This window comes from Oncorhynchus keta, unplaced genomic scaffold, assembly GCF_023373465.1.
Source record: "Oncorhynchus keta strain PuntledgeMale-10-30-2019 unplaced genomic scaffold, Oket_V2 Un_contig_6244_pilon_pilon, whole genome shotgun sequence".
In the NCBI taxonomy this organism is placed as follows: domain Eukaryota; kingdom Metazoa; phylum Chordata; class Actinopteri; order Salmoniformes; family Salmonidae; genus Oncorhynchus; species Oncorhynchus keta.
This window is the reverse complement of record NW_026288751.1, coordinates 371,086-384,030: the sequence shown is the minus strand read 5'-3', so window position 1 is coordinate 384,030 and position 12,945 is coordinate 371,086. Positions and strand designations below refer to the sequence as shown.

The following is a 12,945-nucleotide window of genomic DNA, read 5'->3' as shown; positions in this document are numbered from 1 at the left end:
CTTGTCAATGCGCTAGAAGAAATGCACCCCCCACCATTGCCACCACTGCTGGAGGACAAAAATACTATGGGAAACACGGATACTTTGCAATAGATATGTTTTGACATTAAATTACACCATATTCATACATTGCTCGTTAAATATGTTTGATAGACACATTAGGGCTATAGTGAAATTCAGTTGAGGGCACTTGGGCATATTTAAGGCCCAGCCTGTATATGTGTCTGAGGATAGTGTGATGTTTCCTCATACTTTGTTTTCCCCCTGGTTACAGGAACAGAAGGTATGGTTGCTATCATGATTGGTCACCGACGGGGCATGGAGATTGTTGAGCTAATCAGGCAAGGGATTCCGGTCTCGATGACTATTGAAGTGGGTAAGCAGCATGGTCCCTGGATGAGCCACTACTCTGTCTTCTTTGTCTCCATCTCCTTCTTCGTGGTAACAGCAGCCACTGTGGGCTACTTCATCTTCTACTCAGCTCGCCGCCTCAACAGTGTTCGTCTACAAAACCGCAAACAGGTCAGTCTCCAGTCTCTCGAACAATGATGACAATTATTTACCCTGAATTATATATGCAGGGCTCCCTTATGAAAGAGACCCTGGTCTCAATGGTTACTCTCTTGTTTTAAATAAAGGTCAAATCAAACAATTCAGTGGTTTGTGATGAAACAGAATACTGCAGCACTATCACCTTTTGATCTGTAGAACAATATGACTGGGGAAATTCCACTGGAAACAGTTGTTTTCCTTTCCTGCGTCAAACATACCTTCTCTTATGTGTGTGTTTCAACGAACTGGAAACATTATGGAACACTTAGTGGGGCTACACAGTTTGGGGTGTGTCAGCATTCCTCAGCAATACAGAGGGAGTCAGGCGAAACTAAAATAAAGAGAACATTTCCTGTTGAGTCAGTGTCTGACTGCTCATCTATGTAGAGGTGATTCATATATATATATATATATATATATATATATTACTGTTAATCACTTGATTGTTGCATGACACGGATCAAGCCAACCAGAGAACCCCTGGACAGCAATGTAACTTATTATAATATTTAGTTTTCCTGTTTTCTGCCTTTGGGATCTTGTGCTTTAGCTTCTTTCTGAAATCTGTGTTGGGATAGAGCGGCAGTGAGTTTCCCTTCTAAAAGGAATGGTAGGAGTCCTGACTTGTACTGGTTTTCTTTCAGATGGTGACAAGATTGCACCTTGTGTTTATCTTTTACAGTTCTTTGCCCTTACAGCTTTGCACACGTTCTTTGTCTGCAGGTGTCTGTCCCAAGCAGCTTGTTTAATTGTCTCTTTATATTCTTTTCACACAAGAACCCTGCAGGGAAAAGGAAAAGTTTCTTTGTCCAAAGGTTTTGTCAGATTGTATTCACTGAGTGTAACTGAACTGTCAGGCTTATATGGTGGATAAAAGTTTACTATGGGAAGAATGCTCAGTTCCACTCAAAGGTAGCATTTCCAAAAAACCTTTGAACCTGCTGCTGCGCAACAAGTATTTCCACTTCATCTGGTTGGATCTGGGCTGTTATGCAAGGTAAAACCACTCACGTGAACAGGCCCATGATTTTCAAAGTTACAGTACTTTTCTCAGCACTGTTTACTCCTGCATATAGGGGGTAACCTTGACTTTGAAGACTGACTGGTCTCAAGTGCTTGCTTGCAGGCTCTGTTTACTTATTAGCAGTGTACTGCGTATTGTCCTTGCTTCATGATCACTCCCAGAAGCAGTGAAGCTGTGTGTTGTCTGAAACACCCGGTGATCTAAGGGGTGTCTGTTCACGTGGCTGATTATCCAATGCTTTCTGCAGGGAGGCTGGGTAGACAGACTGATACAGAGAAGTGTATTTTTGAGTGGGTAGCTGAGCAGTTAGAGCAGAGCTGACTTCACCCACTGAGCTAGGACCTTATGCTCAGAGGGCACAGGGCACCATTGTTCAGGCTGTAATCATATGCAAAACTCCAGCTTCGTGCTTGCCCTGTGAACTAGAATGACCGCAACTTGCCTCCCTCAAATCTACATATCGGTCAAGTGAACATGCAACAGTATTCACTTTAATATCTGCCCCTTTAAGGATTATGAAGAATGTTGTCAAGCATCAAAACCATCTGTGCCATGTTAGTCTTTGATATTACATTTACATTTTTTACATTTAAGTCATTTAGCAGACGCTCTTATCCAGAGCGACTTACAAATTGGTGCATTCACCTTATGACATCCAGTGGAACAGCCACTTTACAATAGTGCATCTAAATCTTAAGGGGAGGGGGGGTGAGAAGGATTACTTTATCCTATCCTAGGTATTCCTTAAAGAGGTGGGGTTTCAGGTGTCTCCGGAAGGTGGTGATTGACTCCGCTGTCCTGGCGTCGTGAGGGAGTTTGTTCCACCATTGGGGGGCCAGAGCAGCGAACAGTTTTGACTGGGCTGAGCGGGAACTGTACTTCCTCAGTGGTAGGGAGGCGAGCAGGCCAGAGGTGGATGAACGCAGTGCCCTTGTTTGGGCGTAGGGCCTGATCAGAGCCTGGAGGTACTGAGGTGCCGTTCCCCTCACAGCTCCGTAGGCAAGCACCATGGTCTTGTAGCGGATGCGAGCTTCAACTGGAAGCCAGTGGAGAGAGCGGAGGAGCGGGGTGACGTGAGAGAACTTGGGAAGGTTGAACACCAGACGGGCTGCAGCGTTCTGGATGAGTTGTAGGGGTTTAATGGCACAGGCAGGGAGCCCAGCCAACAGCGAGTTGCAGTAATCCAGACGGGAGATGACAAGTGCCTGGATTAGGACCTGCGCCGCTTCCTGTGTGAGGCAGGGTCGTACTCTGCGGATGTTGTAGAGCATGAACCTACAGGAACGGGCCACCGCCTTGATGTTAGTTGAGAACGACAGGGTGTTGTCCAGGATCACGCCACGGTTCTTAGCGCTCTGGGAGGAGGACACAATGGAGTTGTCAACCGTGATGGCGAGATCATGGAACGGGCAGTCCTTCCCGGGAGGAAGAGCAGCTCCGTCTTGCCGAGGTTCAGCTTGAGGTGGTGATCCGTCATCCACACTGATATGTCTGCCAGACATGCAGAGATGCGATTCGCCACCTGGTCATCAGAAGGGGAAAGAAAGATTAATTGTGTGTCGTCTGCATAGCAATGATAGGAGAGACCATGTGAGGTTATGACAGAGCCAAGTGACTTGGTGTATAGCGAGAATAGGAGAGGGCCTAGAACAGAGCCCTGGGGGACACCAGTGGTGAGAGCGCGTGGTGAGGAGACAGATTCTCGCCACGCCACCTGGTAGGAGCGACCTGTCAGGTAGGACGCAATCCAAGCGTGGGCCGCGCCGGAGATGCCCAACTCGGAGAGGGTGGAGAGGAGGATCTGATGGTTCACAGTATCGAAGGCAGCCGATAGGTCTAGAAGGATGAGAGCAGAGGAGAGAGAGTTAGCTTTAGCAGTGCGGAGCGCCTCCGTGATACAGAGAAGAGCAGTCTCAGTTGAATGACTAGTCTTGAAACCTGACTGATTTGGATCAAGAAGGTCATTCTGAGAGAGATAGCGGGAGAGCTGGCCAAGGACGGCACGTTCAAGAGTTTTGGAGAGAAAAGAAAGAAGGGATACTGGTCTGTAGTTGTTGACATCGGAGGGATCGAGTGTAGGTTTTTTCAGAAGGGGTGCAACTCTCGCTCTCTTGAAGACTGAAGGGACGTAGCCAGCGGTCAGGGATGAGTTGATGAGCGAGGTGAGGTAAGGGAGAAGGTCTCCGGAAATGGTCTGGAGAAGAGAGGAGGGGATAGGGTCAAGCGGGCAGGTTGTTGGGCGGCCGGCCGTCACAAGACGCAAGATTTCATCTGGAGAGAGAGGGGAGAAAGAGGTCAGAGCACAGGGTAGGGCAGTGTGAGCAGAACCAGCGGTGTCGTTTGACTTAGCAAACGAGGATCGGATGTCGTCGACCTTCTTTTCAAAATGGTTGACGAAGTCATCTGCAGAGAGGGAGGAGGGGGGAGGGGGAGGAGGATTCAGGAGGGAGGAGAAGGTGGCAAAGGGCTTCCTAGGGTTAGAGGCAGATGCTTGGAATTTAGAGTGGTAGAAAGTGGCTTTAGCAGCAGAGACAGAGGAGGAAAATGTAGAGAGGAGGGAGTGAAAGGATGCCAGGTCTGCAGGGAGGCGAGTTTTCCTCCATTTCCGCTCGGCTGCCCGGAGCCCTGTTCTGTGAGCTCGCAATGAGTCGTCGAGCCACGGAGCGGGAGGGGAGGACCGAGCCGGCCTGGAGGATAGGGGACATAGAGAGTCAAAGGATGCAGAAAGGGAGGAGAGGAGGGTTGAGGAGGCAGAATCAGGAGATAGGTTGAAGGTTTGAGCAGAGGGAAGAGATGATAGGATGGAAGAGGAGAGAGTAGCGGGGGAGAGAGAGCGAAGGTTGGGACGGCGCGATACCATCCGAGTAGGGGCAGTGTGGGAAGTGTTGGATGAGAGCGAGAGGGAAAAGGATACAAGGTAGTGGTCGGAGACTTGGAGGGGAGTTGCAATGAGGTTAGTGGAAGAACAGCATCTAGTAAAGATGAGGTCGAGCGTATTGCCTACCTTGTGAGTAGGGGGGGAAGGTGAGAGGGTGAGGTCAAAAGAGGAGAGGAGTGGAAAGAAGGAGGCAGAGAGGAATGAGTCAAAGGTAGACGTGGGGAGGTTAAAGTCGCCCAGAACTGTGAGAGGTGAGCCGTCCTCAGGAAAGGATCTTATCAAGGCATCAAGCTCATTGATGAACTCTCCGAGGGGACCTGGAGGGCGATAAATGATAAGGATGTTAAGCTTGAAAGGGCTGGTAACTGTGACAGCATGAAATTCAAAGGAGGCGATAGACAGATGGGTAAGGGGAGAAAGAGAGAATGACCACTTGGGAGAGATGAGGATCCCGGTGCCACCACCCCGCTGACCAGAAGCTCTCGGGTGTGCGAGAACACGTGGGCGGACGAAGAGAGAGCAGTAGGAGTAGCAGTGTTATCTGTGGTGATCCATGTTTCCGTCAGTGCCAAGAAGTCGAGGGACTGGAGGGAGGCATAGGCTGAGATGAACTCTGCCTTGTTGGCCGCAGATCGGCAGTTCCAGAGGCTACCGGAGACCTGGAACTCCACGTGGGTCGTGCGCGCTGGGACCACCAGATTAGGGTGGCCGCGGCCACGCGGTGTGGAGCGTTTGTATGGTCTGTGCAGAGAGGAGAGAACAGGGATAGACAGACACATAGTTGACAGGCTACAGAAGAGGCTACGCTAATGCAAGGAGATTGGAATGACAAGTGGACTACACGTCTCGAATGTTCAGAAAGTTAAGCTTACGTAGCAAGAATCTTATTGACTAAAATGATTAAAATGATACAGTACTGCTGAAGTAGGCTAGCTGGCAGTGGCTGCGTTGTTGACTTTGTAGGCTAGCTGGCAGTGGCTGCGTTGTTGACACTACACTAATCAAGTCGTTCCGTTGAGTGTAATAGTTTCTACAGTGCTGCTATTCGGGGGCTAGCTGGCTAGCTAGCAGTGTTGATTACGTTACGTTGCGTTAAAAAAATGACAATAGCTGGCTAGCTAACCTAGAAAATTGATATCCAAAACCAAACTCTTTCTATGCTGAACAAAAACACTTCCTGTTGTGAATGTTGGCCCAGTGTTTCATCAGCTGAAATAAAATACCCTCAGAAATGTTCCATACTCACAAAAAGCTTTACTCTCATTTTGTGCCCAAATTTGTTTACATCCCTGTTAGTGAGCATTTCTTATTTTTCAAGATAATCCATCCACATGACAGGTGTGGCATATCAATAAGCTGATTAAACAGCATGATCATTACACAGGTACACCTTGTGCTAGGGACAATAAAAGTATTGTCACACAACACAATGCCAAAGATGTCTCAAGTTTTGAGGGAGTGTGCAATTGGCATGCTGACTGCAGGAATGTTCACCGGAGCTGTTGCCAGAGAATTGAATGTTAATTTCTCTACCATAAACTGCCACCGACAACGTTTTAGAGAATTTAGCAGTATGTCCAACTGGCCTCACAATGTGTAACCACACCAGCCCAGGACCTCCAAATCCGGCTTCTACACCTGGGGGATCGTCTGAGACCAGCCACCCAGACAGCTGATAAAAATGGGTTTGCACAACTGAAGAATTTTTTGCCGAAACTGTCTCAGGGAAGCTCAACTGCGTGCTTGTCATCCTCACCAGGGTCTTGACCTGACTGCAGTTTGGTGTCATAACTAACTGTGCAAATGCTCACCTCCAGCATGCCAGTGGCCATCGAAGAAGTGTGCTCTTCGTGGATGGTTTTAACTGTGCCGGGCAGATGGCAGACAGCGTTTTATGGTGTTGTGTGGGTGAGCGGTTTGCTGAGGTCAACGTTGTAAACGGAGTGCCCTGTGGTGGTGGGTTATGGTATGGGCAGGCATAAGCTGTATCCACCCATTGAGCAGGTTTGGGATGCTCTGGATCGACATGTACTACATCGTATTCCAGTTCCCGCAAATATCCAGCAACTTATTACAGCCATTGAAGAGGAGTGGGACAACATTCCACAGGCCACAATAAACAGCCTGATCAACTCTCTGCGAATGAGATGTCGTACTGCATGAGGCAAATGTTGCTCACACCAGAAACTGACTGATTTTCAGGTCCATGTCCCTACTTTTTGTTTGTTTTGTATCTGTAACCAACAGATGCATATCTGTAGTCCCAGTTGTGAAATCTATAGATTATGGGCCTAATGAATTGACTGATTTACTTATGAACTGTAACTCAGTATATTTTTGTTCAGTGTATATCACAGAAAACATCTACATAATGATATTTTCCAGAGAATCCTCAAAGCCAATATTGACCCTGACTCATCCTCTGTCTCCTAAATCCCCTTAAATAACGTTGATTCTTCCTGTGTACAATTGTGCACATTTTGTCTTGTTGCCATGGGGAGGCTGCATGAGCACAGAGAGTAGTCTTTAATTGTGTATGTACAATATGTCCAAAGCATGATTGTATTGTATTTCCCAAATTATAGTTTTAGAATTGAATCTGTCAGACTGTCCCTCCAGGATTATTTATGCCTAATACGAACAGTCCCTGATCTACGTAAATCTGCTGTTTTGCCATCCTATATGCAAGCTGATGTAACGTTTCCAATACATGATCTCAGAGGAACGGCTTAATGACACAGGCAGGGGCTCCTCTAATGAATGCTCTGCTTCTCCCAGATCACCCATGTTCTCTAACATGACCTCGTCGCATACGGTTCTCCTGCTCCTTGTTATTTCAGTTGTTTCTGGTCACAGTATAGGAAATAAAAAAATGTTTATTTGTTTGCTTTGTTGTTGCATTCTAGTTATTACATAGTGATGTTTTTCAGTTGTCCACCCACGTAGTGGGTTGCTGAATGTGTTTGATTTAAATTAGTTGTCAGAGGAAGCAGATGAATAATGTAATTTAAACAGTAGCCTGCTCACGTTCTAATACTGAACACGTTCTTCTCTCCAACAGAAACGTCTCAAGGCAGAGGCCAAGAAAGCCATTGGTCAGCTGCAAGTCCGGACTGTGAAACGGGGAGATGAGGTGAAACGGGGAGATGTTTAAGTATAATACTGATGTGTTGATGGTTATTATGCATCACTTTGAGGATAATTTGAAAAATATGGTTGTTTCAAACTGGTAACATATGGCATACGCAATTTTTATTGTGTGTTGTATGGTTCTTGTTCTGAGGACATGCAGAGTATTGTAAGCTTCTGTTTTAACCCATTACTCAGACTACTGCACATTTTAAACAATTTTACTTTGTTGGTCTACATATGGGGAAGTGACTGTCTGTTTGTTCCCCCCTCAAGCATGGTGATCAGTATCAAATGCAATGTCCAGTTCTTGAAAAATTGGTTGCCTTGGACCACAGGCTCTTATGAAGACTACATACATGTATGCTCAGTGTCACTACTAGGGCTGTTGGGGTGACGTATTACCGGCAAACCGGCAATCATGACCGTAGTAAATTACAACGTGATCATTGAGTCACGGTAATCTCCTTTTATGCACTCAAGGACATACATTGGTAGTACCCTAATGACCATCAGGGCCTAATGGCCTGGTACTCAGGGCTCTTGTCCCTCTAACCACTCTGACATCAATGCAAAAATTGAACGAAATCAAACACTTATCAAAACAGTATCATCAACTCACCTCACTGCGATGATCAGTTTGAAACTGAGTGTAAAACATGGTCATTGTGGATGTTTTAAAGCCTAACACAACAACGCTTTCTAAGGTGGTGATTCATTCAAAACACCCATATGCATATTGGAGCTTATGCATAGGCTTATGAGCCCAAGTTGTGCTGTTATACAATACATAGCCCATTACAAATGTCAGGAAAAACACAAAACTGATTAAAGATGTCTTTGGCACATTGTTTAATTTTGGGAGTATAGGCTAGACCAAATGTTAGTAATTGCCTATGAGTGTGGACTGTATTATTATCGATACTGGATGGACTGGTTACCTTATGTTAGGCTCCAAACTTTCTATCCATGAGTCTGGGAGAGAATGTAAAGCCGCAGGCGAGGCTGTTTGTTCATTGATTGTGCAAGGCGGCTTACAATTATAGTGAATTTGTATATGATTTTGAATAGCCTGAAATAGCTCCTCAAATAGTGTTTAACGTGGAGGGAAATAAGTGTTCTTGTACAGTGCCTTGCGAAAGTATTCGGCCCCCTTGAACTTTGCGACCTTTTGCCACATTTCAGGCTTCAAACATAAATATATAAAACAGTATTTTTTTGTGAAGAATCAACAACAAATGGGACACAATCATGAAGTGGAACGACATTTATTGGATATTTCAAACTTTTTTAACAAATCAAAAACTGAAAAATTGGGCGTGTAAAAAATGCCTTCTAAAATACATTTTCATATCTTAATGTTTCTTTAGACCCGGCTAAAATAAATAATGGATTTATTGTGAAGGTGTATATTAAATTGATTTATTAGACGTTTTAAATGTAGATGTTCCAAAGGCACACGTCAGTGGCTTGAATGCGTGAAAGGCCTGGAGATGCAAAACTTGTTTGTTTAATTAATGGTCATTTACCGTGAGACCTGCAGTCTTTTGCATGACAACCAGCTGACAAAATGTCATGACTGCCCTAGTCACTACAATATTTTTTTTAACATGTTTTTCAGGAGACTGGGCCTGATGCTGACACCTGTGCAGTGTGTATTGATGCTTACAAGTCTGGCGACGTGCTGACCATCCTCACCTGCAAGTAAGTGCCTAACTGCAGTGGCTTGTTGCTAGTTTAATATTGCCACATGGAGTACAGTAGGCCTACCCCTGTCTGCTATTACAATTCCCTTAATTTTGTGATGTCATCATGATTCTTGTTTGTTTTTTGTTTCCAGTCATTTCTTCCACAAGACCTGCATTGAGCCCTGGCTATTGGAGCACAGGACATGCCCCATGTGTAAATGTGACATCCTCAAGGCCTTGGGAGTAGAGGTAGGCAACTGTATCTTGCATCATGTCCTCTGCATTACCCTGTACTTTGAAATAACCTTTGCCTGTCGTTCACAGAAGTTCTTGATTAAATTACTGTTGTAGATTAAACAATATTTACATTGCTAGTGCCATTGTCTGAGGAGAATATGAAACTTGTCAGTGATGCTAGTCAGTCCACCTGTATCCCCCTGAGTAGCAGCCAGAGGAGGAGCATCCCAGTCATCAAGTAACCATGCCTCCAGACATGAGGTCCTACCCTAGCATCCCCGTCCCAGATGACACCCGCAGTGAGACAGCCTCCTCAGGCTATGCCTCCTCAGGCTATGCCTCCGTACAGGGCACAGAGAAGCACAGCAGCCCAGCAGACGAGACCCACACATTTGAGAGTAAGACACAGCATTCACATTTGGAGGCAAATTATTTTGATGAAGTCTTATAACATCACATAAATAGCTTTGAGAGCTTTTTCTATAGACATAAGGGACATACTGTAGTTCAGTTGGCAGTGGTACTACTTTGTGCATGGTCTTTAGAAGATGCAGGCTTTTACATTACTGTGATAAAGCTGCAACCCTGCTCAAGACAGTGTGAATTTTGCTCCCATGGTTTTTAAATGCTAGTGGTTAGATATTCCCGTTAATGAATTTCAGATACTTTTTTTATCTAGTTCGTTTGATTGCTGCAAGTAGATATCAATGAGTCCACTACAAAGTCTATTCCTGATCAAACAACCACTATTGTTACTGTCTGGTGCTGAAGTGCCTCTCAGTTTCCCTCCTCTTTAGCTTGCTTATCCATTGACCTCTATCAGCCATTGTGCCAAAATAAATATTGACCAGCAGGTTGGTTCTTGTACAGCTTGCTAGCAGCACTTATGAGGCTTGACTGACTAATCATGTTTGTGTTGCAGCGTTGGGGCACTATCCTGACCCTGGGTCAGTCCAGGTGGCCATCCAGCCCCATTATGACAACCTGGCCTTTGAGGGCGACTCACAAAACCAACTGGAACCTCGGACATGAACAGTATGCTCACTCCAAGCACTGGAGCATGGCTAATGGGACTTGCACCACAATCAATTACATTCAAAGATGTTTCCTGTGGTCATGAAGCAAGTGAAACCAGGAATGTGGGCCTTAGATTATTCATAGGAAAAGAGGCCTCAACCTACCTATGGATATCTGTTTAACATTAAATTGATGAGGCAATTCTTCGATGCACTTACCACTAAGTTAGGAAATTGTAATGTTCACTCTTGTTCAAGTCCAGTTTAATTCCGGTTGAATTTAATTGTACGTTTTAATGATTTATTTGATTACGTTTGAGGTTTAATTCCTTCAGTCAATGGATCAGTTAGTTACATATTTTTACATGTTTTTTTATAGCTAATTTCACACCCACAGTTTACTGGGATAAGACTACTCTCCATGTGTCTGTTTTTTAATGGGGTATTATAGGTGACAGTTCTCATGACAATGAAAGTTTGAGGTGATATGCAAATTCAGTTGTAAGTCGCTCTGGATAAGAGCGTCTGCTAAATGACTTAAATGTAAATGTAAAGACCCTTACATTTAGAAACATCCGATAATGCAGTAGTTAGTGTAAGGCATTTTCTGATAAGATTTACAGCTTTGAAAATTACTTTGACAGCAAGCACACTGCTATACAAAGCTCAGTTTTACCTATTGTATGTGTCTAAGCATAGGATGTTAGTGTCTCTACATACCTTGGTTTGCCTTGTCTAGCAGAGGAGCGCATAAGATTGTGAGGAACATTCCAGTTTCGAAATATAGATTTGTCTCATTGTTGCTAATTGAATGTACATGTGAATTTGGTTTGCCACTTGTTTGAGGTAAATTCCAAAATGAGGGACTGCTTCCTCCTTCTGTATGCTTGTGACATTACAATTACTTAGGTGCCCTGGCACACACCCCTGCCCAGCACTTCCTGATCTGTACCTGAAGCTACATGTCTTTTTTTAGTTTGTCTTATGAGTTTGATGCATGTTAGGAGTAGTATTTTAACTTGGAAATACGGAGTCTTGGTATGGGAGTAAGAGCATCTATTTAAACCCCCTGGCTTCATGCAAATATTTGTACATGTTTCAGTAACTACCTGTGCTTTTTGGGTGTGTACCTTAAAATGATTCACCAGTGAAAGATCTATTCCATGCCATCCTACTTTAATAGAAAAATGCAATGAGTTCACTGTGTATTTTCAACTAGATTGTGCATGCACTTCACATTAATTAGTTCATTTAATGTCAATACATGTCTCAGGTTTTAAACACAAAATTGGTCTTCACCTTGTTCAGCCTTTCCAGAGTAAATGTCTTAAGTATTTTTGCTTAAATAAGGGACAAAGGTTCATTTTATTTTACTTAGTTATGTGGGAAATGTACTAAACTGGTATATATTAATAAAATACTTATTGTAAATACATTTGTTTGATCAAAATATTGCTTAGTGCTAATTTGTTCATTTTGTTTGTAAAGGGGATTAAAAAGGTTCTGATCTTCATTCACTAGTGATGCAATTAATGTTAGAAAAAGCCAGCTCACAGTTTGAGACCTCTGGAATTCTGTGGAAAAAAAGTGAATTGGGAAAATGGGCAGGGAAGGGTAATAGCATTTTAGTGGTATTTGCCCTGTAGACTTATTTAATTTTTCTAATTTTAATGCAAAATTGAGGGACATTATTAGTATTCATAGTGTCAGTCAATTATATCAGCTGCACTTCACCTTAGACAGACTACATATTTGTCGGTGTTGTGTTTGAGACCACCTAAAGCGAGATGGATTCAAAACAAAGACTGGAGGAAATCGAGTCAAGACGAGTCCATTTCAAGACCATGATTGGAATTATTTGTCAAATAAGAATTCAAAATGTCCAGTATTTGTGTTCATATTTCAGAACATGGATTCTTTGGACATTCAGAATAGGAAAACATTGCTTGCTGAGGGACAACAGAGACACTAAAAATTCTTACTAACCCAAACAGGCCTTCTGGTACTTCAGAGAAGGGCTAAGGGTTTATTAAAAATTATAATTAAATTATTTTCAATGACGTTCTGATTTAATCTCTTCCATTTTTGTTAAACCTTTCTAACACTGAAGAGAAAATATCCAATCAAGATTTTTCTTTGCTGGTCTCTGGGGAGATAAATCTATCTAGCTAAGTTAGCCATTGGCTAGGCCATCAGAAACTAGATAAAGGCATCTGCCATTCAACTTTATTAGTACAACATTTTAGAGTGACATTGGAATCAACCAATTATATTTTGACTTAATTTGTGGGACCGTTTTTACAAAAATGTATGGAAACTTCTGCCTTGAAGGCCTACAGGTCACTACGTAATAGCGAGCAGTAGTTTTCCCACGGTTTAGCTAGCTAGCTTTTGTTGTCGGCTAGTTTGCTGCAGTTGCAG

General features: G+C 43.8%; 1 protein-coding gene across 2 annotated transcripts in view; it reads left to right on the top strand.

Annotated features, from left to right (window-relative positions):
- The window catches only part of rnf128a (ring finger protein 128a), a 35,942-nt gene extending 23,983 nt beyond the window's left edge, over nt 1–11,959 (top strand). For both annotated transcript variants that reach the window (XM_035782636.2, XM_035782637.2), the window contains exons 2-7: nt 275–522; nt 7,516–7,587; nt 9,205–9,287; nt 9,424–9,520; nt 9,717–9,906; nt 10,431–11,959. In XM_035782636.2, the coding sequence (XP_035638529.1) occupies nt 275–522; nt 7,516–7,587; nt 9,205–9,287; nt 9,424–9,520; nt 9,717–9,906; nt 10,431–10,540 (800 nt within the window). In that variant the 3' untranslated portion in view covers nt 10,541–11,959. The remainder of the gene's footprint in view (nt 1–274; nt 523–7,515; nt 7,588–9,204; nt 9,288–9,423; nt 9,521–9,716; nt 9,907–10,430) is intronic.
- Nucleotides 11,960–12,945: the final 986 nt, after the last annotated feature.